Source organism: Aureococcus anophagefferens (genome assembly GCF_000186865.1).
Source record: "Aureococcus anophagefferens unplaced genomic scaffold AURANscaffold_7, whole genome shotgun sequence".
NCBI classification, from domain to species: Eukaryota; class Pelagophyceae; order Pelagomonadales; family Pelagomonadaceae; genus Aureococcus; species Aureococcus anophagefferens.
The window spans coordinates 611,251-638,194 of record NW_008705567.1 but is presented as its reverse complement, the minus strand read 5'-3'; the positions used below and the strand labels follow the sequence as shown (position 1 = coordinate 638,194).

The 26,944-nt window shown below is 72.1% G+C and overlaps 6 protein-coding genes across 6 annotated transcripts; 3 read left to right on the top strand and 3 right to left on the bottom strand.

Annotated features, from left to right (window-relative positions):
* Positions 1-151: 151 nt before the first annotated feature.
* AURANDRAFT_71446 (hypothetical protein) lies at positions 152-2,738 on the bottom strand (the record flags this gene model as incomplete). The annotated part of the gene is made up of 2 exons (XM_009037816.1): positions 152-518; positions 1,296-2,738. The coding sequence occupies 2 exons, from the start codon at positions 2,736-2,738 to the stop codon at positions 252-254; spliced, it is 1,710 nt and encodes a 569-aa protein (XP_009036064.1).
* A 2,965-nt stretch (positions 2,739-5,703) lies between these two features.
* AURANDRAFT_2699 (hypothetical protein) lies at positions 5,704-14,916 on the top strand (the record flags this gene model as incomplete). Its single annotated transcript, XM_009037727.1, has 2 exons — positions 5,704-5,918; positions 14,736-14,916. Coding segments are annotated over 2 exons (396 nt in total), but the record flags the coding sequence as incomplete, so codon positions are not given.
* Positions 14,917-15,201: 285 nt separating this feature from the next.
* Positions 15,202-18,066, bottom strand: AURANDRAFT_71445 (hypothetical protein; the record flags this gene model as incomplete). The annotated part of the gene is made up of 1 exon (XM_009037815.1): positions 15,202-18,066. One exon carries the CDS (start codon positions 18,015-18,017, stop codon positions 15,216-15,218), a length of 2,802 nt encoding a protein of 933 aa, XP_009036063.1.
* Positions 18,067-19,493: 1,427 nt separating this feature from the next.
* Positions 19,494-19,733, top strand: AURANDRAFT_25267 (hypothetical protein; the record flags this gene model as incomplete). The annotated part of the gene is made up of 1 exon (XM_009038131.1): positions 19,494-19,733. A coding segment is annotated over one exon (240 nt), but the record flags the coding sequence as incomplete, so codon positions are not given.
* Positions 19,734-20,983: 1,250 nt separating this feature from the next.
* Positions 20,984-22,288, bottom strand: AURANDRAFT_11609 (hypothetical protein; the record flags this gene model as incomplete). Its single annotated transcript, XM_009037814.1, has 2 exons — positions 20,984-21,770; positions 21,840-22,288. Coding segments are annotated over 2 exons (1,236 nt in total), but the record flags the coding sequence as incomplete, so codon positions are not given.
* Positions 22,289-25,337: 3,049 nt separating this feature from the next.
* On the top strand, positions 25,338-26,389 carry AURANDRAFT_13267 (hypothetical protein; the record flags this gene model as incomplete). Its single annotated transcript, XM_009038132.1, has 2 exons — positions 25,338-26,074; positions 26,275-26,389. Coding segments are annotated over 2 exons (852 nt in total), but the record flags the coding sequence as incomplete, so codon positions are not given.
* Positions 26,390-26,944: the final 555 nt, after the last annotated feature.

Below are 26,944 nucleotides of genomic sequence, written 5' to 3'. Positions count from 1 at the left end.
TGAGCGAGACCTTCGTCCGTCGTGCAGTCGTACTGAACGCCCATTGCTGTCGCCAAGGAGCTCCACAAGAGTCTCGAGAGGAGAGCCGCCCGACGCCTCGCCCGTCTGCAATTGGCCCTCTCCCTGGAGCACTCTGGCCCGAGAGATATAGCCGCACGACTACAAATTACACATCCTCGAGCGTCGTGTGCTAGTGTATCCCCGGGCCAGAACTCGAGGATGGGAGATGTGTGCATTCATGAGAGGGCTTCCTAGTACGCCCCGAGCCAGAACTCGAGGACGAGGAAGAAGAGCGGGTCGGGCAGGAGCGACGGCGCGGCCGCGCCGTCCGGTGCCACTTCGGTCGTCGTCCCGGCAAAGAGGCGCGCGACGAGCGGAGTCGACGGGGAGGCCTCGGCGCGACCGCGCAGGACGAGGGCGCGGAGCGCGAGCATGCCGTGGTGCGGCGCGAGGAAGTAGCGCTTGTAGCTCCCGGCGAGACGCGCGCCCTCGAGGATGCGCGCCGATTCCCAATAGGCCTGGATGCGTTTCTGTCCCAACGAACCATAAATATCCGAGTGCATCGTCATGTTCTCGTGGACATTATGGACAAACTCCTCGACATCTGCGCCGTCTTCATCGCGCCCGTCGACGCGTATGCCGGCGCGGAGCAGCGCGCGTAAAATATCAGGGTGCCGTGTAGCATTAAACAGGAGTTCTGTGCAGCGTGCAATGTAGCCGGAAGGATCATGTTCCGAGAGGTCTTGGTTGAAAAGTTCTGCGCCTGCCTCTATGAGGGCCTTTGCAGTTTCCGTCGGATCGCGGTACGGAACCACGACAGCGCGTTGCAGGGCACCTGTCCCCCCGTGCCGAGCTGTCCCCCCGTGCCGAGACTCTATCACGTTGACATCGGCGCCGTTAGCGATTAGCACGCGGACCAACTCGCCTTGGGCGTGGCAAGCTGCAAGGTTTAGTAGGCGGGTAGGTTTTCTACGCTCATCAAAATCATTTAGATAAAATACTTCAGCGTTCACGTCGCCCCCAGCCTTGAGCCACGCTTGGATGGTCTCGATATCGCCGCGTAAAGCCGCGTCAGTCAGCGCTTCGTTATTAAGCTCATTCAATTCCACGCCCATCAAAGTTGCCGCCATCTCCACGCTTGGTTTAAAATTTGCCACAAGAGTGGAATCGCTAAAAAAAGCTAAAAAAACGAAAACGACGATAAATTACACATCCTCAACTGCCGCCACGATCGCGCGCGCGACGGCCTCGGGAGAAAACAAAGATGCGACGCGCGTTCGCCCTCGCCGCCCGACGTCCGCGGCGGCCGCGCGGTCGCCGGCGACGTCGCGGAGCGCCCGCGCGACGTCGCGCGCCGTCGGCTGCGCGAAGCCCCCGCGCAGCTCCCCCGGCGGCAGCAGCCACGCGTCGGCCGCCGCCGCGAGCGCGGCGACGCCGGAGAAATTCGTCGCGACGACGGGCAGCGCCATCGCCATCGCTTCGTGGACCGGCAGCCCCCAGCCCTCGCCGCGCGTCGGCAGGCAGAAGGCGTCGGCGGCGGCGTAGAGCGCGCGCATCTCGCGCCGGTCGAGCGACACCTCGCCGAGCCACGCGACGCGCGCGCAGCCGCCGGCGCTTCCGGAGCACGCGTGTCGCGCGCGGCGCTTCGCGACGGCTTCGTCGACGCCGTCGCCGGGGATCCACGACGGCTTGTAGGCGTGGACCACCAGCTCGACGTCGTCGGTCCCGTCGAAGGCGTCCCACCATCCGTCGAGGAGCACGTCCCAGCCCTTGCGGCGTTCGAGCTTGAAGACGGAAAGGACGCGGAACGCGGGGCGCGGCCCGAGGCGCGCGGCCACGGCCGCGGCCGCGGCGGCGTCGGCGCGCGCCGCGTCGGGCGACATGGCCTCCGCATCGACGGCCTCGGGCACGACGGCGACGTTTGCGACGCCCGCGGCGCGGAACTGCTCGGCCGCCCAAGCCGTCGGCGCCCAGACGGCGGCCGCGCGGCGCGCGCAGGCGTAGATCTCGTCGTCGCGGCCCGGCGCGTAGGCGCGCTCGACCATGAGCCGCGCGACGGCCGGCGCCGCGTCGCCGGCCTCGCAGAGGCCGTGGACGACGCGCGCGGCGCCCGGCGCGGCCGCGCGGCCCGTCGCCGCCGCGAGCGCCGCCGCCTCCCCCGGCAGGAGCTTTGCCGCGGCGGCGCCGTCGCAGCGCACGCCCGCGACGGAGAACCGGTCGCCGAGGAGCTCGTCCAGCGCCGCGGCGACGCCGAGGAGCTCGACGAAGAAGCCGCTGAAGTCGCAGCCGACGCGGAGCGTCCACTCGAGCGCGGCCACGGGCGCGGCGTCGCACGCCTCCGCCGCGCCTCCCACACCAACCGCAACAGCACCGTAGGACGTCGACCACGCGTAGCGCACGGCGCCGGCCGCCGCCAGCGTCGCGCCGGCCGCCGGGGAGCCTCGGAAGCGCCGCACCGCGCAGCGCGTCCCGCCGCAGCCGACGGCGCCGTCGCAGCGCGCGAAGCCGCCGGCGCTCTCGAGCACGTATTCGACGTAGCGCGCGAACTTCTCCGACGTCAGCGCCACGGCGCCCGCCGCGTCGACCGCGAGGTCCGCGCCGGCGCTCGCCACCGTCGGCGCGCCCATGAGGTCGACGCCTTCCGTGAGCGGCGTGCCGCAGTACTCGTCGCGCACGAGGTAGCTCGCCATGGAGGACGCCACCGCCAGGCGCAGCAGCGCGACGGACAGCTGCAGCATTGCAGCGCTCGAAGGAAGGCGTCCAGGTCGCTGCGCGCAGGGTTAATTTATCGGCCCATGCTTCCCGCTTCGACCAGGTTCCACCCTTTGCTTGAAGTTCAAGATGCCGTCGTACATGAGCGGGCAGCTCATCCATCATGGAGACCGGCAAGCGCCGGCTCGCGTCGTCGCGCCTCGACGATCGCGACGCATCGCTGGCGCCGCGGCGCCTCGACGACGGCACGCCAAATGACGCTACAAAGACATCGCGCCAACCGACCGACAAGGAGCTCACGCGCGCGCTGCTCCTCGCCGGCGACGTGGAGCCGGGCACGGGCTTCCACACGACGGCCGAGGAGCTCAAGAAGCTCGCCGCGGAGCGCTACGCGGCGCGCGAGGCGGAGCTCGACGCCGTCGAGGCCAAGTACCGGGCGCAGACGCCCGAGGTCGTCCCGCCCGGCGGTTTGGATCTCGACCCGTCGCGGTCGTTTTGGGAGCACGCGACGACGCGCCACGTCTGCGGCGACGACAACCGGGCGGACCAGTACTGGCTCTACCGGCCCGAGAACCGGGACGTGCTCGCGGAGCTGCGGGAAGCGCTCGGCGAGGCGCCGCCGCCGGACGAGGCCGCCGCGGCCGCGGCGCTCGACGTCGTCGCGGGCGACCGCCGGAGCCCCGCGATGCGCGACAGCCCGCGCGCGAGCCCGCGGCCGCCCGCGAGCCCGGCGGACTCGCTCGCGAGCCCCGTCGGCCGGCCGAGCCCGAGCCCGACGGGCAGCGACGGCGGCTTTCCGCGCGACGACGCGACGACGACGAAGACGAAACGAAGGACGAGTCGAAGGACGAGTCGAAGTCCGAGTTCGCCTTCGTGACGGCCGCCCTCGACGCCGCGGGCGCGCCGCCCCCGGAGAGCGAGGCCAGGGACGACGCGCCCGAGGAGGCGGCGGAGGAAGAAGAAGAAGCGGACGACGACGACGACGCGCCGTGCGTCGACCGGGGCGAGCCCGGCTTCGACGCGCACCTCGCCGTGCTCGACGCCTGCCGCCGCGGCGACGTCGGCGCCGTCGAAGGCCGCCTCGCGGGCGCCGACCGGGCGGCGCTCGCGGCGACGAAGGTCCGCATCGGGTCGACGCGGCTCGGCCCGCCGCTGCGATTGGCCGCGGCGGCGGCGACGGACGAGGCCGCCGTCGCCTGCTGCGCGCGGCTCCTCGCCGCGGGCGCGGCGCCGTCGCGCGGCGCGCTCGCCGCGGCCCGGGCCGCGGGCAACCACGCCTGCGAGGCCTACCTCGCCGCGCGGCGCGCGGCGCCGCGGAGGCCGCCGCCGCCGGCCGCGGCCGCGGCGGACGCGCCGCCGCCGCCGCCGAAGCCGCCCATGCCGCGCGGGCGCCAGGTCGCCCGGGGCCGGCTCCTCGGCCGCGCGCTCTTCCGCGCCGTCGCGCGCCGCGACGCGGCCGCGGCCGACGCGCCCCTCGGCCGCCTCGAGGCCGTGCTCCGCGCGGAGCGCGGCCGCGGCGCGCCGCTCGCGCTCCTCCGGACGTCCGCGCTCGCCTACGCCGACGGCAACGGCTGGACGCCGCTCCACGCCGCCGCCGCCGTCGGCGACGTCGGGACCGTCCGGCGCCTCGTCGATCTCGGCGCGGACCCGCGGTGGAGGACCGTGCACAAAGTCGACGTCGTCGGCATCGCGTGCGAGGCGCGCCAGGTCAAGGTCGTCGCCTTCCTCCGCCGCTGGGCCCTCGCGGACCGGCCGCCGGGGGCGACGCCGCCGCCGCCGCCCGGGGTCGACGAGACCGCGGCGGCCGGCGATCTCGCGGCTCCCGAGTCGCCGGCTCGGTCGCGACCGGGCGACGCGGAGGCCGAGTCGCCGGCGGGCGACGCAGTGACTGCGTCGCCGGTTCGCGACGCAGTGGCCGAGTCGCCGGCGGACGACGCGGAGCCCTTTACGGACGGCGACGCGCCCGAACCGAAGCCGGACGAGAGCGCCGTCGTCCCGGATGGCGACGTCGCCGCGCCGGAGCACGACGTTGGCGTCCTGGGGCCGCCGCCGACCGAGAGCGAAGCGAGTCCCGCGGCGCCGCCGCGGACGGAGGAGGACGACGCCGCGAGCGAGCCCGAAATCGTCGATCGCAAGACGCGCATCCAGTCGACGCTCTCCTTCGTCGACGAGATGCTCGCCGCCGCGGCGTCGCCCTCGCCCTTCGTCGAGGGCCAGGAGTCCGCCGCGTCGCCCTCGCCGTTCGTCGAGGACGAGCCGGCGCGAACGCCCGACGACGAGCCTCCCGCGTCGCCCGTCGAGGAGCCCGCGCCTTCGCCCGTCGACGAGCCCGCGCCTTCGCCCGTCGACGAGCCCGCGCCTTCGCCGATGACACCCGAGGACGCGCCGGCGGATGAGCCCGAGCCGGCGCCCACTGAGGCCCCCGAGGCCGGCGCGCCGGAAACCGCTGCGGAGCCCCCCGCCGAGCCGCCGGCCCCCGCGGCGAAGCCGCCGCCCGGCGTCACGCCGCTCGCCATCCCCGGCCTCGCGGCCGCGCCGTCGCGCGCGCCGCGGCGGCCCGCGTCCGGCGGCCGGTCGTCGCGGTCGGCAACGTCGTCGCGGTCGGCGGCGTCGTCGCGGTCGGCGGCGTCGTCGGCGTCGCGCGCGCCGCGGCCCGCGCGCGCGCCGCGGCGCCCCCCCGCGGCCGGCCCGCCGCCGGCGAGCCGGCTCCTCCGCGCGTGCGAGCGCGGCGACGCCGCGGCCGTCGACGACCTCCTCGCGCGCGGCGTCGACGTCGCGGGCGCGACGCGCAAGTCCGACGGCCGCACGGCGCTCCACGCGGCCGTCGCCGGGCCCGGCGGCGCCGCGGCCGCGCGCCGCGTGCTCGCGGCGGCGCCCGCGGCCGCGCGCGCGTTCGACCGCCGCGGCTTCCCGCCGCTCTTCGACGCCGCCGACGCCGGCGACGCCGCGCTCGTCGCGCTCCTCCTCGAGGCCTGGCCCGGCGGGGCGGCCCACGCGGCCGCGCCGACGGCGACGACGGCGCTCCACCTCGCGGCGCGTCGCGGCGCCGCGGACGCCGCGGAGGCGCTCCTCGACGGCGGCGCGGACGCGGACGCGCGCGCGTCCAGCGGCCGGTCGGCGCTGGACCTGGCCGCGAAGCACGGCCACGTGGGCGCCGTCCAGCTGCTCCTGCGCCGCGGCGCCGTCGTCGACCGCGCGGGCGCCGAGTCGCCGCTGCGCCTCGCGCTCGAGCAGCGCCACGAGGACGTCGCCCACGCGCTCCTCCACGCGCGCGCGAGGCTCGACCACGGCGCCGTCGAGCTCGCGAAGCGCGTCGGCTCGCCGGCCCTCCGGCGCCACGTCGCCGCGCGCCTCGACGCCGACCGCGAGGCGCGCCTCGACGGCCAGCGCGCGCGCGACGACGCCGAGGCCGCCGCGACCGCGGGCGAGCTCCGCCGCCTCGCGGCGCGCTGTTAACCCCCGGCTAGCAGGCGCAGAAGGTCGCCGGCGCGAGCGCGGTCGCGACCTCGCACTGGACCATGCCGTCGATGGAGCCCGCGAAGAGCTTCTCGCAGGTGCCCGCGAGCGGGCCGAGGGCCGCGCAGGCCTCGTCGGCGAGCTTCTCGAGGGCCGCCTGCGTCGCGTTGAGCTTGAGCACCGCGTCCGTCGCCTCGACGGCCGCCTCGCAGAGCGCGCATTCGATGGAACCGACGGCGGCGCGCGCGCGGTCGCCGCCGTCGCAGGCGCCGAGGCACTCGCAGGCCGTCTCGGGGTCCAGGGCCGTAGCGACGGTTTTGTTGAGGATGTCGTCCACGGCGGCGCTCGCCTCCTCGACGCACTTGGCCCGGGCCCCGAGGATGTCGGGCACTTTCTCGCACGTGGACTCCACTACGGCCGTGGCGTTGACGTCCAACACGGATTCGTCCACCTTTTCCATGGCGCTCTTGCAGAGCGTGCATTCGAGCCCGGCACTCGCCGGCCCGAGGAGGAGGAGGAGGGCTGCTACGACGCGGGACATGGTCTTCTGATGAACAATGCGTCTCGATGGGATCATGACCGTTATTGTGCACATTGAGTTCAATTGAACGACAAGGTACTGGGCTGCCTCGCCTCTCGAGAGCGCCGCAGCGTGCGCAGCGTCCTCTGTCGTCGCGCCAACGTTCTCCGTCGTGCGCAGCGTCCTCCGTCGCGCGCGACGCGTCGCAGCGCGCGAACAATGGGCCTACCAAAAATGGCCCTCGGCGAGCCGCGCGTCGGCCCAGCGGGCGTCGTCGAGCGCCGCGCCGCCGTCGCTCCCAAGGCCTTCGCGCTGCCGTCGCTCCTCAGCGTCGACGAGACGCGGCGCCTGCTCGCCTGCACCCTCGACTTCGCGCGCGGCCCCGACTCCGTGGACCGCGAGCCGACCTTCGAATGCTTCATCTTCGACAGGGGCGACGTGCTCTCGGAGGGCGCGTGCCGCGCGCTGGAACGGCCGCTCCTCGGCCGCGCGCTGCCGTACCTCCGCGAGCGCTTCAAGTGCGCGACGCTCGAGCCCTACCAGGCCCTCGTGCGGCGCTACCTGCCGTCGGAGCGGCGGAAACACCCCGCGCACTTCGACGCGCACGCGTTCGTCACCCTGGTCGTCGCGCTCAACGACGCGGACGACTACGACGGCGGCTACTACGCGCAGCCGACGCCGCGCCCCGCCTCGGCGCGATTCGCTCCCTTAGCCCGCGGCGACGGCTTCGCGCACGGCTTCGACCTGCGCCACGGCGTCCGCGTCGACCGCGGGAGCCGCTATTCGTTGGTGTGCTGGTTCAAGCCCCGGAGCTGCTGCCGCGACGCGGCGACGCCCTGGTACGACCGCGCGGCCGCGCGGGGCGACGCGGACGCGCTCTACAACGTCGGCGCGCGCGCCTGCGTCCGCGCGCGCAGCGCCGCGACCGCCGAGGAGCGCGCGGCCCTCGAGGCCGAGGGCGAGGCGGCCTACGAGGCCGCGGCGGCTCGCGGCTCCGCGGACGCGGCGCTGAACCTCGGCGTCCTCCGCCACGGCCGCGGCGACCGGGCGGCGGCGATCGGCGCCTGGCGCGCCGCGGCGCGCGCGGGCAAGGCCGCGGCCCAGCGCTACCTCGGCCGCGCGCTGCTCGCCGGCGACGGCGCCGCGCGCGACGAGGCCGCGGCGCGGCGCTGGCTCCGGCGCGCGGCCGCGGGCGGCGACGGCGGCGCGGCCCACGCGTGCTGGGCCCTCGGCGGCGACGCGCGCGATTTGGACGCCGCGGCGGCCCTGGGCCACGCGCCGGCCTGCGTCGACGCGGCCGAGGCGCTCCTCGACGCCGCGCCGGGCCGCGCGCGCGACGCCGTGCAGCTCCTCCGCCGCGCGGCGAGCAACGGCGCGCCCGCGGCCGCCGCGGGCGTCCTCGGCCGGCTCTACCTCGCGGACGCGCCGGGCGTGCCCGTGGACCTGGCCGCGGCGGCGGAGTGTTTTTATGCGGCGCGGACGCGGGACGCGGACGCGCGGCTCGCGGTGCTCTACTGCGGCGGCCGCGTCCCCCGGCCCCTCGCGCGCTACTGGAAGCCGGCGGAGCGGCGCGCGCGCCTCGCGCTCGTGGGTCTGTAAGCGTGTTTTTTTTGTTTTCCGAGCCTCGGGACCGGGCAGGCCAACCAAGTGAACAACCAAGTGAACAACCCCTTCAAGTCGAAGTCAACGTGAACTGAGCTTGAAGTCCAACTTAGCCGGTTCCGCTTGCGGCATGGTCCGTCACTTCAGCATTCTGGGGCTGCCTTCATTAATGACGCTGTGGACGAGCCTGCTAGTAGCGGCGGTGGCAACTCATGACGACATCTACGCGCCCATCTTCCACGTGTCGCCCGCGGGCTGCGGCGGCGGCTGGCTCAACGACCCCAATGCCCCCTTCGAATTCAAAGGCAGGCACCACCTCTTCTACCAGTACGCCAGGGACGACACGCCCGGCCCGGGACCGGGCGGCCGCCTCATTTCCTGGGGCCACGTCGCGGGCAACCTCAGCCACGCGACGTGCCTGCCGCCGGCGCTCGTGCCGGGCGTCGACGGAGACGGGTCGCCGACGCCCTACGACGCCCAGGGCGTCTTCACGGGCTCGGTCACGGTCGTCGGCGGCCGCCCCGTCGCGACCTACCCGGCCATGCCCGGCAGCCACATGGCCGGCGCCCGGCCCGCGGACCCCGACGACCCGGACCTCGTGACGTGGGCGAAGGACCCGCGCAACCCGCTCGACGGCGACGTCCGCGGCGGCCCGCTCGCGGGCCCGCTCGGCTGCACGGCCGCGTGGCGCGAGGGCGGCACCTGGACGACGACCATCGAGGGCGGCCGGCCGCTCGCGGTGAAATTCTTCGCGTCCGCGGACTTTGTGGCGTGGGACGAGGCGGGCGCGCTCGACTGCCCGGCGTGCGCCGCGTGCGCGGTGCCCTGCTCCGACTTCTACCCCCTGGCCGACCGGTGGGTCTTCGGCATCAACTCGTTCGGCTGTCACCTGGCGTCGGGCGGCGCGGTCGTCGGCGAGCTCGGCGAGAACCGGACGTTTACCGTCTCGGGGTCGCGCGCGCGCGCGGTCGCCGCGGAGCTCGCGGCCGGGTCGACGGCGAACGCGAGCTTCTTCGCCTACGACTACGGCGCGGCCAAGTACCCCAAGGGCTACGAGACGTCCGACGGGCGGCGGATACAGTACGCCTGGCTCGACGAGCCGGCGGAGACGCCGGAGAACCAGACGTGGCTCGGCGCGCAGACCGCGCCGCGCGTCGTCGCGCCCGCGCGCGCCGACGACCCGTCGACGAGCGTGCTCGTGAACCCGGTCGCGGAGCTCGCGGCCCTTCGAACCGCGGCGCTCGCGGCGAACGCGTCCGCCGCGGGCGCGGGCGCGTGGGCCGCCGCGGGCGTCGCGGGGCGCCACCTCGACGTCGTCGTCGACTTCCGCGGCTGGGCCGCGGGGCCCGTCGGCGTCGCGGCGCAGAACGGGACCTTCGCCTACACGTTCACGCCGCTGGGCGCCGCGGGCGGCCTCGTCCGCGGCCGCGTCGAGGGCACCGGCGGCGCGGGCTTCCTGTCGATCCCCGCGACCCAGGAGCTCCTGCGCGTCCGCGTCCTCGTCGACGGGAGCGTCGGCGAGGCGTTCTTCGACGGCGGCCGCGCGCGGGTCGCGTCGCGCGCCTACGGCGCCGGGGGCGCCGTCGCGCTCCTCGCGCCGGCGAACGCGACGGCGTCCCTGAGCGCCTGGGCCATGGGGTCCATGTGGCTCCCTTAAAGGAAGGTCGCCGCGTACGCGTCGAACCGGGACAGGTCCGCGAGGCCGAACTTGGCGAGGGAGTAGGCCGCCCGGCCGTGCTTGTGCTGCCTGTTCTCCGCGAGGTGGCGGTCCATGGCCGCGCGCGTCTCCGGGGTCAGGGTCCGGTCCGAGGCGGCGTAGATAAGCTCCACGACGGCGAGGGGGTCCGCGACGAGGTCGTCGTAGGCGACGCGGACCGCGTCCGGCCGCCGCGCGGCGAAGTCCGCCTGGAGCCCCGCCCAGGCCGCGAGGCGGTCGGCCACGGACTCGCCGAGCAGGTGCAAGAAGTCCGGCGTCGTCCAGTCGGCCTTGAGCGCCGCGGAGACCTCGGCCATGCCGCAGGTCGACGGGACGACGCTCCGGGGGTCGCGGCTCGTGAACGCGAACGTCGTCGACGGCGGGAGCGCCGCCTCGAGCTCGTCGAGGAAGTAGGTGAAGAGGGGCGCCTTGAGGATCCAGGCCTCGTCCGCGTTCTGGAGGCGGAGCCAGGCGACGAGGTGCCGGGCGAGGAACGACTTGTCCACCGCCGGGTCCCGGAGCCATCTGGACCGCGCGTCGAGCGCGCGGGGCGCGAAGAGCACGCTGTCCATGTCGTTGTAGTAGCGGCGGAGGAAGGGCGCGCACTCCTCGACCTCGCCGCTGCCGAGCTTGTGGAACTTGTCGAACTCGGAGAGCGCGTTCGGCGAGATCGCGGCCAGGCCTCGCAGCGCCCTCGCGACCTCCGCGGCGCGCGGGTCGTCGGGCGAGGCCGCGGGCGCCGGGTCGTCGTGCATCTGCTCCCACCAGAGCGGCGACCGCGTGCCTTCGTCGACGGCGAGCAATCGGTGGAGGAACGTGGACCCGGTCCGCGGCAGCCCCGCGATCACGACGACGCCCGCGAGGGGCGGCAGCGGGCCCGCCGCGGCGCAGCGGTCCGCGAAGGCTCTGCGGCGCGCGAGCGTCGCGACGAGGTCCTTCCGCGCGAGCGCGCGGCCGAGCGCGCTGAACCGGTTGCCGGGACCGGTGAGGCCGTCGAGCTGCGCCCGGAAGAGCGCGCGCTTCGCGGCGTCGGCGTTCGCGTCGTCGCCAAAGGCCGCCCGCTCGGCCGCGAGGGCCGCCTCGAGGAGCTCGCCGAGGCGGCGCTCCCAGGCGGCGTCCGACGACGTGTCGTTGCGGTAGAGCCAATTGTATAAATGGACGTAGCCTCGCAGCTTGACGACCGTCGACTCGTGGGGGCGCCAGGCCAGCAGCAGCGCCGCCAGCGACGCGCCGCCGGCGACGCACGCGGCGCAGCCGAGGCGCGCACGATGCGACGAGAGCATCGCGAGAGGATTCGCGAGAATTGGGCAGCATGAGCGCTAGCCTTGACATCGGCAGCATGAGCCTCAAGCGGCGGGGCAGCCCGCGGATCTTCGCGAGTATGGCACTCCGCGACGCGCTCTTCGCCTCGTTGCGCTTCCCGCTGGGCATCGGACGCATCCCGCATTCGCTGCGCCTCAACGGCGTGCCCCGGTCCGCGCGCCCGGCCCTGGCCGTCGTCGCCGCCTGCGCCCTGCTCGACTTCGCGCTCCACAGCGACCTCGTCGACCTCGTCCTCCTGTCGCGGCTCCGATTCCGCTGCGCGGCCCTGGCCCGGCGCTACTCGCGCCTCGCGTCCTTCCTGCCGCTGCCGAACTGGATCTCAAATATCCCAGGAAACGCCACGGCCGCGGACGACGCGACGGTCGCGCTCGTCGGCCCGTTCCCGGAGCTCAACGACCACAACGCGATCGTGGCGTCGCTGCCGCTGCCCGCGACGGTGCGCGGCGTGCCGCCCGAGTGCGTCTACTGGAGCATCCAGTGCTTCTTCGACAAGGCCAAGGGCGACGACGGCGTGAGCGCGGAATCGATAATCTGCGACCGCGAGTTCGAGCTCGACGGCGACGGAAAATTCACCCTCGTCATTTCCGGCGACAAACCGACGAACGGCGCCCGCTGGATCGACTCCGGCGCGGCGACGCGCGTCAAGCTCCTCGTCATGCGCGCGTTCCGCGTGCGCCCGGGCCGGGCGTGGGCCGCGCCGACGCTCCTCGACGCGTCCGGCGCGGCCTGGCCCGCGCGGGCCGAAACGCGCGTCGGCGGGCCCTGCGCGGCGGCGCGCGGCGGCCCCGCGGCGCGCCTCGCGGCGGTGGTCCGGGCCAACTGCGCGCTGTCTTTGGTCGCGACGGCGCCGGAGCTCGCGCTCGCGGCGGGCGCCGCGGCCGCGCTCCGGCGCGCGCTCCTGGGCCGCGTCGCCGCGCGCACAAGGCGGCGCCTCTACGGCGAGCGGTCCATGGTGCCCAACGAGACCGTCGCGCTCCCCGCGGCGCGCGCGTCGCTCGGCGGCAGCAGCAGGCACGCGTCGCGCGGCGGCGCCCCCGAAAGTCGTTGTTCTTCGGGCCCCGACGCGCGCGCGCGCGCAGGTACTTCACGATGCTCTACGACGCGACGCGCGGCGACGTCGAGGTCTCGGGCCGCCTCGCCTGGCTCGACGGCCGCGGCGCGCCCGTCTTCCGCTACACGTCCGTGACCTGCTACGGCTTCGACGCGCTTCCGCTGCCCGAGTACCTCGACGACGAGACGCTCGCCGCGGACGGCGCGGGGCGCTACGCGGTCCGCCTGACGACGGCGCCGACGCGGCGGCCCGGCGCGAACGAGATCGACGTGAGCGGCGTCCCCACCGGTGCCTGCGTGGTCCGCGTCGTCTACCCGGCGGACGGCGCCGTCCTCGCCGCCGCAAAACCCGCGATCCGGCCGCTCTTTTGAGAGGTCCACGTGCGTGATTAGGACGCCGCGCGGGCGGGCGATACACGCGCCCCTCGTCAGGGGCAGACGGGCCCGGGGTCGCCGGAGCCCCAGCCGAGGATGCAGGCGCCGAAGGTCTCGTTGACGGGCCGGTTGCCAAAGTCGGCGCCCGTGTTGCAATAATCGGAGTAGTGCCAGTAGGTCCAGGAGATGGAGTTGTTCCGGAGGAGGTCGCGGTAGTCGCAGTTCTTGCCGCTCTCCGTCGAGAAGACGGGCACGTCCCAGTCGGTCCGGATGTCGTTGACGCGGTCGACGGCGTCGTGCATGTCGCTCGGCGTCGCGTACCAGTGGAAGGCGTAGAAGAGGTAGCCCGACGCCTTGATCCAGTCCGTCGTGTCGCTGTCGATGTCGAGGCCCGCGGTGACGTACTTGTCGATCCAGTCCGGCAGGATCGCGGCCTCGCCGACGTCGGCGAGCGCGACGGCCATGTCGGGCACGGCGGCGTGGATCGCCTCGGCGGCGGCCTTCCACGCGTTGAACATGTCGCGGCGGTGGATCGACATGGGCTCGTTCATCAGCTCCGCGCCGAACGCGGACGGGTGGTCCGCGGCGGCGGCCGCGACGAGGCCCCAGAACTTGGCGAACTTGTCGCGGCCCGCGCCCTCCTCGAGCGCGTAGGCCATGGAGTCGACCTGGATCGTCGTGTAGCCGAGGTAGCCGGGGTTCCCGCCCGCGTTCATGGCCTGGCAGCACCTGGCGAGGGGCGGCGTTTGTCCCCGCGCGCGACGCGTACACCCCGTCTCCGGAGCGGCGCGCGCGCGCGCAAAGGTCGCGTCCCGCGCGGCGCCGCGCGGGTTCTTGAGGTTGTAGAGCGGGTCGCCCGCGAACTCCGCCCACTTGGCCTCGTCGTCGCCGCAGGTCTTGTAGCCGTCCTGGTCGGAGATGTCGAGGCCGTCGACCCAGGAGTAGGGGAAGTCCGTCTCGAGGGGCTTGCCGATCTTGTCCGGCGCGGCCTGCGCGCGCGGGGGGGCGCGGCGTCGACGCGTCGGACGACGATCGTCGCCCGGCGCGGGCCGGCGCCTCCTGCTGGAACCACATGGGCATGCCGTTGCCGCAGCCCGCCGTGCCGACCATGTCGCCGTGGTTGTCGAGGAGGACGTGGAGGCCGTTGGCGTCCGTGAGGTTGAGGATCGCGTGGAGCCGCTCGAGGAAGTCCGCGTCGAGCGCGTCGCCGTCCGCCGGCTGCGCGCCTGTGGTTCAAGGGCATCGTTCGACGGTTTCGGCGGAGCTCTCCGGCGCCGCCGCCGCGCCGGCCCAGACGACGGAGAGGCGGATCGCGTTCCAGCCGTTCGCGAAGACGTTGTCGACGTCGGCCTGGTTGAACGTCGTGCAGCTCTCGCAGGTGCCCGCCGCGGCCTGCGGCGGCGGCGCGCTCAAGGGTGCTTTCTTTTCGCGTGTTCCGGCGCGGGCGGCGCGCGCACGTGTCGTTGACGCTGTCGCGGCAGACGGCGTCCCCGGCCACGGAGGGCAGCCAGGGCGGGCCCTTGACGACGACGTTGGGGCCGGAGAGCACGATCTCCTCGCCCGTCGCGGCGACGACGAACTTCTGGCCGTCGACCTTGACGTTGCGGGCCGCGAGCGCCGACGCGCCCGCCGCCAGCGCCAGCAACCGCACGAGGACCATCGTGAGGCCAATGGGCTGAGCTTCCGACAGTTACCTTTTGCTTTACCTAGGTATGCCAAAGGTTCCCTTCACTTTTGGCCAGCAGCCCCGGGTCGTCGAGACGAGATGGTCAGCTCTGAGGAGCGCTCGTTCATCGACCAGATTGTCCGCTATCACGCGTCGGGCGGCGATCTTGATGCGCTCGTTATGGTGACACGCGACGGAAGTGGTGGCGTGCGCATCGAGGATACACCGATTGGACAGACGCGCCTGTTTTGTGCAGCTCGTCGAGGCTGGTGCACGGCCATAAAACATCTTCTTGAACGCGGTGCCGACGTCCACTTGGGTCGGCCATACATTAGCTGGACACCGCTGCACATCGCCGCTGATTTGGGCCAACGCGACGCAGCAGTCCTGCTGCTCGACGCGGGCGCGCGAGTAGAAGATCGAAATTGGAATGGTCGGACCGCGCTCCACTTCGCAGCCATGGACAATCACACCACGATGTGCAGACTGTTCCTGAGTCGCGGTGCGTCGCTCGACGCGCGCGAGGTCTATCACGCCGGTGACCCCGAGACCCTCGCGCGATACCGCGGCCACACGGCCCTGGCCGACTTCCTCGCCGCCGTCCGCGCCGCGGGCGGCTGGCTCCCCTACGTCAACGCGCCGCGCAAGGAGCTCCTCGCCCTCCGCCAGCGGCTCCCGGCCCTCCGCGAGCGCGGCCGCGCGGCGCCGTCGTCGAGCGTCCGCGCGCACGAGCGGCTCTTCCTGAAGACGCCCGACGACGTCTTCTCCCTTGTCCTCGCCTTCTGGCGCAGCGAGCGCGACGACTAAGAACAGAGCTAAAAGTACCAGCCGTGCCCCCCGCCGTAGTACCAGCCGCCGTAGGAGTAGCGGTCGGCGTCGTCCGTGGCGAAGTCCGCGGCGAGGAACGCCTCGCCGACGAGCGCGCCGTCGAGCGTCGTCTTGCGGACGTGGTTGTCGGAGAAGGAGAAGATGTCCGCGCCGCGGCGGAGGGACCGCGTCACGTGCGCGCCCGAGTCGTGGGAGTTGCGGTAGGTGCGCCAGTAGTCGTAGGCGTCGTCGTAGACGGGGTCGAAGAAGCCCGGCTCGTGGTGCGACACGTTCGCGACGGGCCGGAGCATCTCGTCGTAGAGCGCGAGGCCCTGGAAGTAGGTGAGCCCCGACGTCCACTGGCTCGTCGCCGTCCAGTCGTCGTCCGCGAGCTCGAGCCGCGCGGAGAGGCTCGCGAGCGACGCGGGCAAGGCGAAGACGCCCGTCGACCGGTCGAGCCCGGCGGCCCGCAGGTCCCCCGCGGACCAGAACTGGAAGGCCTTGTGGTCGTTGAGCGCCTCGGACGCCGAGCCGCGGTCGCCGACCTCGACGACCGCGACCTGCCGCGGGTTCAGCTCGTCGGAGACGTCGAAGAGCGAGAACTGGAGCCCGCGCTCGACGCCCGTCTTCTCGTCGGCCGCGCGGCCGACGCCGAGCATGTGGGACGCGTTGATGGGATGGAGGTAGGCGCTGTAGCCCGGGATCTTCAGCTCGCCCATGACGTAGGGGTTCGCCGGGTCGTCGAGCGAGATCGTGAAGAGCGGGTCCGTCTGTACGAAGGTCACGAGGTAGCCCCGCGTCGCCGTGAACCGCGCGGACTTGATGGACTCGCCGGGGGCTAAACCGACGACCGCGCCGAGCCGCGCGCCGCTTTCGTCGAAGACGTAGACGTTGTTGTACGTGTCGGCCCACGAGCCCTCGCGCGACGTCGTCGCGACGCGGAGCGTGCCGTCCAGGGCCGACTCGCTGAGGCTAAACTGGTTCAAAAGCGTGCCCGGCGCCGCGTAGGACGCCGCGTAGGCGACGTCCGCGCCGTCGAGCGCGAGGCGCACGATCGCCGTCCGGTAGTAGGTCTCGCCGTCGCCCTCGGCCCACTCCGTCTGGGCCAGATACAGGTTCTCCTTGCTGCAGTAGACGGCGCTGTCCGCCGCGCGGTTCGCGAGCACGGTCTTGGTCGAGGGCGCCGCCTTGGCCGCGGCGACGTCCGAGACGTCGACGGCGACGACGACCGTGAAGTCGTCGAGCGCCGTCTCGACGGCCGTGACGTACTGGACGTCGCCGCAGGCGCAGACCGCGACGGCGTCGCCCGCGGCGCCCGCGGCCTCGGCGTAGGATCCGCCGTCGTCGACGTCGATCGCGAAGCCGTCGTCGAAGGTCTCGTCGCGGTAAAACGGCACGGACGCGCGCGGCGCCGCGTACCAGGCCGACTTGGACGCGACGAGGTACGCGAAGTCGCCGACCTTGCGCGCGGTCACGTAGCGGCCCTCGAAGATCTGGCGCCGGAGGAGGACGGGGTGCTCGCGGTCCGAGACGTCGAACGCGAGCGCGACGGTCGCGGCCTCGGAGCCGCCGCGGCACCAGTAGGGCGCGTCGTCTTCCTCGTCCTCGTCCTCGTAGTCGAGCTCCGCGGACCCGTAGAGCAGCAGGACGTCGCCGTGGACGAACATGGCCTCGGGCGTCGTCACGAGCGGGCCGAGGTCGACGAACGCGACGAGCTCGACGCCGTCGCCGTCGTCCCGGACGACGCTCAGGCGGTGGAGGCAGTCCTCGTAGGCGCCGCCGGAGTCGACCTCGCCGCCGCGGACCTCGCCGACGACGAAGACGTAGCCCTCGGCCGTCGCCTTGACCGTGTCCGCCTCGTCGACGCCCTCCTCCTGCGCGTTCGTGCCGCTAAAGGCTTCGCCGGCGCTCGCGTCCGCGAAGCCGTCGTCCGCGGCGCCGCCGGCGCTCGCGTCCGCCGCGGCCCCGTCCTCCGCGCTCCGCAGCAGCTCGGGCGCGCCGAACATGACCGGGTAGCCCCGCCAGCCGCACGTGCCGCCGCGCACGCGCCGGATCGCGCGCGGCGCGTTCTCGTCGACGGCCGCGGGCACGGGGCACCAGCTCGAGGCGCGCGACGCGTCCTTGGACTCGAGGAGCGCGTCGCAGCCGCCGAAGCGCTCGACGGCGATCGTCGCGGTGAACGTCGCCGCCTGCGCGTCGAGCGCCGCGACGGCGTCGTCGGCGGCGGCGGCGTCGCCGCCGCCGTCGGCGGCGGCGGCCGACTCGGGCTCCGAGAGGTCCGAGCACGCGACGGCCGCGAAGGTCGACGACGCGCCGGCGTCCGACGCCGAGGCGGCGAGGGCCGCGTCGACGTCGCTCGTGGTCAGCGACGACATGGCCGCGGCGAGGTCGTCGGCCATGTCCGTCGTCGGCATCGCGATCGCGTAGTCCACCGTGACCGCGTCCGTGAGGCGGCGGCGGCGCGCGGCCGAGATCGCCACTTCCACGTACTCCTCCTGGACGTCCGCGAGGTCCGCGACGGCGGCGACGAAGACGGCCTCGTTGGCCCGCGCGTCCTCGAGCGTCATGCCCTCGACGGTCATGTCGCCCGTGACGTAGGCCTCGGCGTCGCCGCCGCCGTCGTCGTCGTCGCCGCCGCCGCGCGCGCGGGGGTCGCCGACGACGAGGCCCACGGCGACGACGCCGCCGGCGACGACGAGCGCGAGGGCGCACCAGCGCCAGAGGCTCGTCTTGTGCGCTTTCGGCGGGAGCACTTTCGCGGCCGCGGCCTCGGGATCCGCCGCCTCGTCCGTCACGACGACGGCCTGCATCGTGGAAGCGTGGCTGCAATTGCTTGGGTTTTCAGCTATAGCTTCGAGAACATGCCGCGCGCCGGGAAATGCCACAATATCTTCAAGCAAGTCTTCAAGGAGAGCAGGGCAGCCCGATCAGGCCAAGCTTCCCCCGCAGATAATGTCGGCTCGTGCAACCCGTTAGTCCGTTAGGGCGTTATTGGCCTCGGACGGTCGCCCGCTAACGGGCGTTAGGTCGTTATTGGCTTTTTAAGGATCGGGTGGCTGGGTGTTATGGGTGTTATCGAGAATTTTCGCCAGGGTGTTATTGATTTTGAAAAATCGAGTGGCTGCCATCGGCAGGGTGTTATTAGTGTTATTTGATTGGCTAGCTAGGGTGTTATCGCGTTATTGCTAACTAGCTGTAACGGGTTGCACGAGTCTAATAATGGGCAGCCCGATGCTGCCATCCCTCTAGCTCCGCCGCGGGATCCGGGTCGCGTCTCTCCCGCGCGGTGCGACCGCTCGCGTGGACGCGCCGTCCGACGTGAAGCGGCGGCGCGCGCCCGCGCGAAGTCTCGAGGCTTAACATGGCGCCCGGCGCCTCCCGCCTCGCGCTCCTCGCCGCGGCCGCCGCGGCGTCGCCGACGGCGGCTCCCACGGGCGCCCTCTGCGGCGTCACCGTGGGCAACCGGACGAACCTGGACACGGGGGGCCTCAAGGCCGCCTGGGAGGCGTTGGGCTACGACCGGACGCTCCGACCGCTCGAGGCGACGACGGGCAGCCCGAACGCGCCGCCGGAGCTCGTGCAGGTCGGCGCGCTCCTGCTCGGCTTCTCGCTCGACGAGGCGAACACGAACTGGAGCCCGCGCTACTTCCAGCGGACCCAGTGGGTCGACCCGCGGCTCGCCTACGACGTGCCCGCCGGGTGCGACGTCGCCTACGTCTACCTGGGCGCGTACGAGTGGCGGACCTACCTCTGGCGCCCCATCCCCTACGTGAAGAACCTGGCGCGGTGGGTCGACGGCCACCAGCTCGCGGGGGGCATCTGGGTCTACCCGGACGGCACGGTCTTCGAGAGCCGGCTCGTCAACGACGAGCTCACCTGCCGCCTCGACGTGACCAACTGTGTGGAATTCAAATCTTCAACCCGACTTCAATGTGAGCATATGCGACCGTTTCGACGCAATCTCTTCGGCTGTGCTTCGAGAACTCGACGAGAGCAATCGATTCGTCCAAAAATCAGCCGAATCGACTTCGATTTGACCGAGCTAGAGAATTCTCAAGTTTGGTCAGGACCACCCAAACCAGTGGTTGAATTCCACACAGGTGACCAAGATGCCCTTCGACACCCAGAAGTGCGAGATCGTCTACGGCATGTACATCAACGACGAGACGTCCGTCCAGCTGCGGCTCCTGCCCCAGGCCGGCGGGCCCGTGGAGATCGACGATGCGAAGTACAACGTGCAGAACACGTGGAAGCTCGGCCCGCGGCGCGGCTGGGAGACGCTCGTGATGTACCTCGGCGGGTCCCAGTTCATGGAGGTCACGCTCCAGGTCGAGGTCTATAGACGGAGCGCCTACTACGTGTCGACGGTCATGATCCCCTGCGTGCTCTTCCTCTTCATCCAGTACGCGGGCTTCTTCGTCGACCGCCACGTCGCGCCCGCGCGCGTCGCCATCTCCGTCGTGCCCGTGCTCATCATGCTCACGCTGAGCTCCGACGTCTTCGAGAAGATCCAGCGCGTGTCCTACTCGGTCTACCTCGTCAGCTTCGTGAACCTGGCGAGCTACATCACCTGGGCCTGCACGCTGCACTACGGCCTCGTCCAGTACTTCCTGAGCCACGAGCACGCGGGCACGGCGCGGCGCCTGCACCTCGTGCGCATCCAGTCCATCGACGAGTCCGCGCTCCGGCGGCGCGCGCCGCGGGCCGCGCAGCGCGCGTCGCGGATCCGCACCTTCCAGCGGCGGCTCAGCGAGCACGCGGCGAAGGCGCGGCGCGCGTCCGTCTGGGACCGCGCCGCGAAGCCCCGCGTGTCCACGACCCGCAAGCACCGCGCGTCGCTGAACACGCTCCTCTCCCTGGAGAACTCCAAGTCCGCGCACCTCGTCCCGGCGCCGGACGCCCCACTCGCGCCGGGCGCGCTCCCCGACGACGCCGAGGTCGAGGCCGGCGAGGCGAAGGGCGACGGCGGCCGCGCGCGCGCCGAGGCCGCGGAGCGGAACGAGCGCGGGGGCGACCGGACCGCGCGGCCCGTGGGCGAGGCCCTCGAGCACTGGGCCGAGCACGTCGGCGGCCTCATCGACGAGTCCCTCGAGGCGCAGTACGCCGCGCGCGACGCCGCGGACGCGGCCGCGGCGTCGACGTCCGCGCTGCCGCCGCCGCCGATCGTGTCCCTCGACATCCTCGCCGAGGTCTTCCACCGCCACGACCGCAACGGCGACGGCGTCATCGACGAGGCCGAGATGCGCATGGCGCTGCGCCACTACTCCATCTTCTGCTCCGCGGCGCACGCGGGCCTCGAGATCCGCGCGTACCACCCCGTGTGCAAATCAAATCTTCAACCCGACTTCAATGTGCGCGAAATATAACGGTTCGGACCAGACTCTTTCGCCGTGCTTCGAAAACTCGACGAGAGCAATCGATTCGTCCAAAAATCAGCCAAATCGACTTCCATTTGATCGAGATAGAGAGGTTTGAAGTTTTTGCTGGACAGGGCGTTCCACTCGTTGATTTGCACACAGGTACCACCTCCGGGAGCACGCGGACCCGGAGACGGACACGCTGACCTTCGCCCAGTTCTTCAGCTTCCTCCACTCCTACGACAAGCACGCGCTCTTCATCCGGAACCGCGCCTTCTTCGACGAGCCCCGGAGCCTCCAGTGCGATATCGTCTGCCGCGTCTTCTTCGTGCCCTTCTGCGTCTTCCTCTTCTGTTGCCAGGGCTACTACTGGTTCATGATGAACGGCGTCGTCGTCGACACGCCGAAGAAGTAACTTACTTGGCGAGGAAGGCCTCGTAGGCGCCGCCGAGGAGCGCCTCGACGTCGCGCTCGACGGCCGCGCGGCTGAGCGTGAAGCCCGTCCGCACGAGATGCTCGTACTGGTCCGCGAGCGCGTCGGCGACGACGCGCCGCGAGTGGGCCCACTTGTAGATGAGCTGCTCGAGGACGCGGCAGTCGCTGTGCTGGGCCGTGAAGGCCGTGCCTAAGAGCTCGAGGCGCATGCGCGTGATCTCTCCGATGATCGACGGGTTGTTGCAGTACCACCAGCACCCGTAGACGTGCAAATTGCGGAACTTCTGGCTCATGACCGCCGCCTCGTGCTGGTTCACCCGACTCAAAAACGTCGCTAAAAACTTGACGTCCGGGTTCCGCGAGCACAGGTCCACGAGCGGGCCGCCGTCCGCGACGACGACGCCGTCGCCGCCGCCGCAGGGGTCGAGGTCCGGGTTCATGCCGCGCCGCGCGCCGAGCTTGAGCGCCAACGGCAGCCGGAGCTCCCGCGCGACGGGCACGAGCACGTCGTCGACGAGCGCCGTCGCCGACGGCCAGCCCGGTTGTTTGGGTTCGTCCCGGGGGTACGCGAAGTCCGCGGGCGACGACGCCATGAGGTAGACGGCGCCGTAGCGCTTCGCCCAGGCCTTCAGAAAGGTCCGCGCGCCGGCCAGGGTCTCCGGGAGGCCCCGCTGGGCCAGCGACGCGGCGATCGTCGCCCAGTCGCCCTTGAGGAGCGCGTCGACGCGCAGCGCCGTGCGGAACTGCGAGGTTTCCGCGGCGTCGCGCGGCCTCGTCTCCACGGACGCAAAAGTCTCGGCGTCGACGTCGACGCAGCAGGTCTCGTCGACGAACTCCGACGCCTCGCGCGCGTCGAAGGGCACGTTCGTGCAGACGACGTATTTCACGCCGGCCATCGCGAGCACGCGCGTCGCGTGTTCCGCGGGATCCGCGGCGTCGAAGAACGCGCGGATCGGGACGAGCGACGCGGCCGTCAGGGGCGGGTCGAGGGCGGGCCGCAGCTCGGGGAAGGCGGCCAGGGTCGTCAGCACGCCGACGCAGGCCTCCGACAGAGGCGTCCGTCGGACGAACAGGCCGTCCCAGACGAGATCCGCCTGCGCGCGCTTCGACTTGGCGAAGAAGCGCGCGTGCGTCAGGTCCATGGGCGCGACCATGAAGAACTCGGACACTAAATAGTGGTACGTGAGGAGCGCGTCGATGCCGTAGGCGCAGAGGTCGCCGTGGCTCGGCGGGAAGAGGTGCGTGTGCACGTCTATCGTGTCCGTCGCGTCGACGACCTCGCGGACGACGCCGCGCAGCGCCGCAATACCGATGGTCGCGTCCGGCGTGCGCTTGAAGGCGTGGGGCGCCGGCGGCAGCGGCGGCGGCGGCGGCGCGTCCGCGGTCGCCGGCGCGAGTCGGGCGCCGGCGACCGCGAAGCGGAGCGCGGACGCGAGCTCCGCGTCGCTCACGTCGGCGGGCCGCTTGTTGAGGCGGAAGGCCACGGGCAGCACGTCGCTCAGGATCTGCACGAAGGTCTCGAAGGGCGGGCAGCCGGGCTCGCGGCAGGGGATGGACGCCACGGTCGCGACGGCGTCGCCGAGGCCGTGCTCGTCCGCGAGGACGCGCTGGGCCGCGGACCGCAGGCGCCGGAGCACGTCCGGCGACTCTTTCGGTGCGAAGGAGAGCATTTTGGTGGTGTGTTACGCTAGCGTTCTGCGCGACGACGGTGGCGCCGGAGATCCACCTTTGTGGCAAAGACCTTCCGCTCGTCGGCAGCCGGGGTCCCGCCTCGCAGTGGCGGTTTTTGCGATGGCCCGTGCGCGCGAACGCGGCCGTCCCTATTTGGGAAACTTTGCAGGCCGCGAGAGGACCCTACTGAGAGTGCGTGTGCAGCGTATCGAGGCGCGGGAACCCGAACGCGTCGCGAAACCAGCCCGTGCGCTCCGCAGTGCAAACCAGTGGAGGTCGGTCGACGGGACCGCCTTCCGCGCCGCGCGCGACTACGGCGGCTGCTGCGAGCGCTTCGGAGGGTCCACGAAGGTACTGCGGACGGGGCGCGACGTCGAACATCGTCCCGACGCACGTATTTCGACCGCGGACTGGCGCTCAAAGCGCGCAGCGAGACGCTGGCGGGCGAGTTCGCATCGATGACGGCGGTTCCAACGATCTCTGGCTGCTGCGGAGGCCGCCCTTGACTACCACAACACCTGCGACGCGAAGCGCACGACCCTGGGACCCGTCGACGTCCCGCGACACGCCGACGGTTTCGGGGTCGTTTTCGGTGCCCGAGACGCGTTTTTTTCGCCGACGAGAAAACGCTGCCGTCGCGCGGTCTTTTTGGCCAGACCGTCGCGTATGGTCATGGCGACGTGCGCGCGGCCCTTTAGAGCGCCGAAAATGACTCGTATGTCGTCGCGTAAGGGTCGGTTTTGGGCTGGATTTCCTCTAGGGATCGGACGAACGCCATCCGATCGCTGCAACACCCTCACCGTTGGGCGTGAGAGTTTGCTGGGGCCTTCCTTAGACGTACCCGCCGGTACTGACCGTTTTTCCGAAATAGGGACGACCGCGTTCGCGCGCACGGGCGAACGCCGGGAGGCGGGACCCCGGATCGTCGGCGATCAACATCGACGCCAACATCGACGGCACCTCGCGCGCCAACTCGCCGCTCACCGCCACCACGCCGCGCAACCGGCGCGCCGCCCTCGCCCTCGCCGTTGCCCTCGCCGGCGCCATCGCCGCGCTCCGCGCCCGCCGCTTTTCGCGATGAGCGCCCTCGCCGGCGAGCCCGACGACGACGCGGCGGTGCTGCGGTTCGGCCCCGAGTTCCCGGCGAACTCCTGCGAGTGCCTGAGCGACGCCGAGGTGACGACGATCCTCGACAACACGATGCGCAACAGCGCCGGCGACCGGCCCTTCCTGCGCAAGACCTACGACTACACGAAGCGGTCCATCGGCGTCCGGCCGGTGGAAGCGGTCAAGTCGGAGACGATCCACATCCGCCAGGCGCTCCAGGAGCTGCGCTTCGACGAGGGCGGCGCGCTCCACGTCTACGAGATCGCGAGCCTGACGAACCTCATGTCCAAGGACAGCGAGCCCGAGGAGGCGCGCGCGCTCATCCCGTCGCTCCAGCGCTACGGCGACGAGGCCATGGCGACGATCCTCGACGCCGTCGCGTCGGCGAAGTCCATCTAAGCTAGGGGTGTGGCGTAGGGGCGTAGGACCGCGTCCCAGCGGGCGTAGCACGCGGCGCGCGTGAGGCGCGCGGCCGCGAAGCGGGCCGCGGCCGCGCCGACGGACGCCGCCGCGGCGGGATGCGCCCGGCACCAGGCCGCCTTTTCCACGAGGTCGCTCAGGTCCCGGCGCACGGGGACGTAGTGGGTCCAGGGGACGAGGTCGCCGTGGAACCACTCCTTCTGGGGCCGGTCCGCGAGCAATAAACAGCGCTTCGAGAAGAGGAGGAACTTGAGCCGCCCGCTGTAGCCCGCGCCCTCGACGTCGACGAGCCACGCGTAGGTCGCCACCAGCTCCGGCAACGAGACGAAGGAGCTCGCGCCGTGGCGGCCGGTTGTTTGTGTTTCGGGACGCCACGTCATGAGCGTGATCGACAACAGGTCAGGTCGGGAATGGCCGAGCTCCGCGAGCCGCCGCCGCGTCGCGTGCGAGGGCGCGCCGATCCAGCCCGCGCGGTCCGTCGCCGCCGGTCTTTCGCCGGCGGCCGCGATCGCCGAGCACGTGTCCGCGTAGTCGTCGACGCCGGCCTCGGGCCAGCGGTGGAAGACGAAGTCGGGCACGGTCTCGGCGCCGGGCGTTTCGTGGCAAAACGCCAGCGATCCGTCCGCGCCCGCGTCGCCCGTGGAGATCGACAGCGGCCCGAAGTCGGGCCAGCGGTAGATGGCGTCGGCCTCGCGGAGGCACCGGAACGTCGACGCGCCGCGGCCCGCGGACCCCGGGCACCAGCCCCGGCGCTCGCGCATCTGGAGCTCGCCGCCGCGCTTCTCGACGACGAGTTCGCCGAAGAGCAGTGGACGCTGGCCTTTATGCGCCAGTCCCTCCAGGAACCTGCGCCGCGCCGCCTCGGACGGCCGCGGCGGCGCGTCGACGGGCAGCGCGAACGTCGATGGCTGCGGCGCGTCGTCTGCAAGCTTCGCCATTGATTAGGGCTGCTTGCTACTCCATCGTGTGCTCGACCGGTTAATGTTGAATCAGGAATTGCACATCATTTCCGTCTGTGGCAATTCGCATCTCCAAACGAGCCTGGGCTCGAGAGCTGCTCGCGACGCCGCTCTGCTGCGAACGATGCCGCAGGTCATCACGAAGGACGAGCTCGTCGCGAGCCTGCCGCCCGTGGCGACGATCATGGACGCCATGAAGGCGGCCTACGTGCAGTACAGCGACGGCAAGGCCTGGGTCGCGCCCGTGTCCCACGTGCTCATCGAGGGCCGGGGCGACGCCTGCATCAAGGCGGGCTACGTGAAGCAACAAAGCTCCTGGGTCGTCAAGGTCGCCGGCGGCTTCCCCGGCAACGCGGCCCTGGGCCTGTCGAACAGCCAGGGCGTCATGCTCCTCTTCTCGCAGCGCACGGGGGAGCTCGAGAGCGTCCTCGCGGACGGCGGCCACCTCACGGACGTGCGCACGGCGGCGGCCGCGGCGCTCTGCGTGCGCGAGTTCATGCCCGCGGGCGCGCAGCGGCTCGCCGTCTTCGGCACGGGCGTCATCGCGAAGCTCGTCGCCGAGTACTGCGCGCCCATGTTCCCGGACGGCGAGCTCATGGTCGTGTCCCGGTCCGAGGCGAGCGCGCGGGCCTTCGGCACCTTCGCGGCGACCAAGGGCTGGCGCCACACGACGGTGGCGCCGCTCGACGTCGTGGAGTCGCGCGCGGACGTCGTCGTGACGTGCACGCCCGCGACGGCGCCCGTGCTGCGCGGCGTGCGGCCCGGCGCGTGCGTCGTCGCGCTCGGCGCGGACGTCCCGGGCAAGCGCGAGCTCGGCGACGGCGTCCTGCGCGGCGACGACGTGCGGCTGCTCGTGGACTCGGCGGTCCAGTGCCTCAAATTCGGCGAGGCGGCCTACAAGCCCGCGGGGCTCGCGGCGTCGGAGCCAGGGCAGCACAAGAGAGCGAAATTCCCAACTTCAAAGCCTCATATCTCGGCCGTTTTCCACTCGTTCTGGCTGATCTTTGGACGAGCGATCATCTCTCGGAACGGTCTCGAAGCGTGAATGCTTTTCCCGGAACGCGCGCGCGCGGAACACTCACGTTGAAGCGACGTTGAATCACCCTTGTGCTGCCCAGGTCGGAGCTCGGCGCGCGCTTCCGGAAGCCCCAGGAGGCCCGGGACCCGAAGCACACCATCGTCTGCGACCTCACGGGCGTCGCCGTCCAGGACGTCGCCATCGCGACGACCGTCGCCGCCGCGGTCGCCGCGGCGCCGCCGCCCGCGGCGTAGGCGGCGCGCTGGCTGTAAAAAACGACCATTAGGCGGCGACGCGCGCGGCCGCGAGCAGCGCCGCGTTCTTGCCGGCGATGATCTCCGTCTCCATGCAGGAGACCGGGACCTCCATGTTCGCGTAGTAGACTCCGTCGCCGAGCACGAAGGGCGGCCAGGCGGCGCCCGGCGTCGGCGCGAGGACCGGGTAGGCGCCCGTTGCGTTCCAGTCGACGCGCGCGATGGGCGACGCGCGCGTTTCGAAGAGTTCGTCGACGCGCGCGTCCGAGAGGCGCGACCGGCTCATGACCTTGTAGACGCGGTCGCCGCCCTCGGAGCCGTGGGCGCCGATGCAGGAAAAGTCGACGCCGTCGACGGTGAGCACGGCGTCGAGGTCGGCCGCGCGGTCGCCGAAGATCGTCCCGTTGAGCGCGCCCGCCGCGAAGGCGACGTAGTTCGGCTCGTAGGGCCGTTTCGCCGCCGCCACCGCCGTCTCCGGCAGCGAGAGCGACGTGAACTCGAGCGGCGGGCGACGAG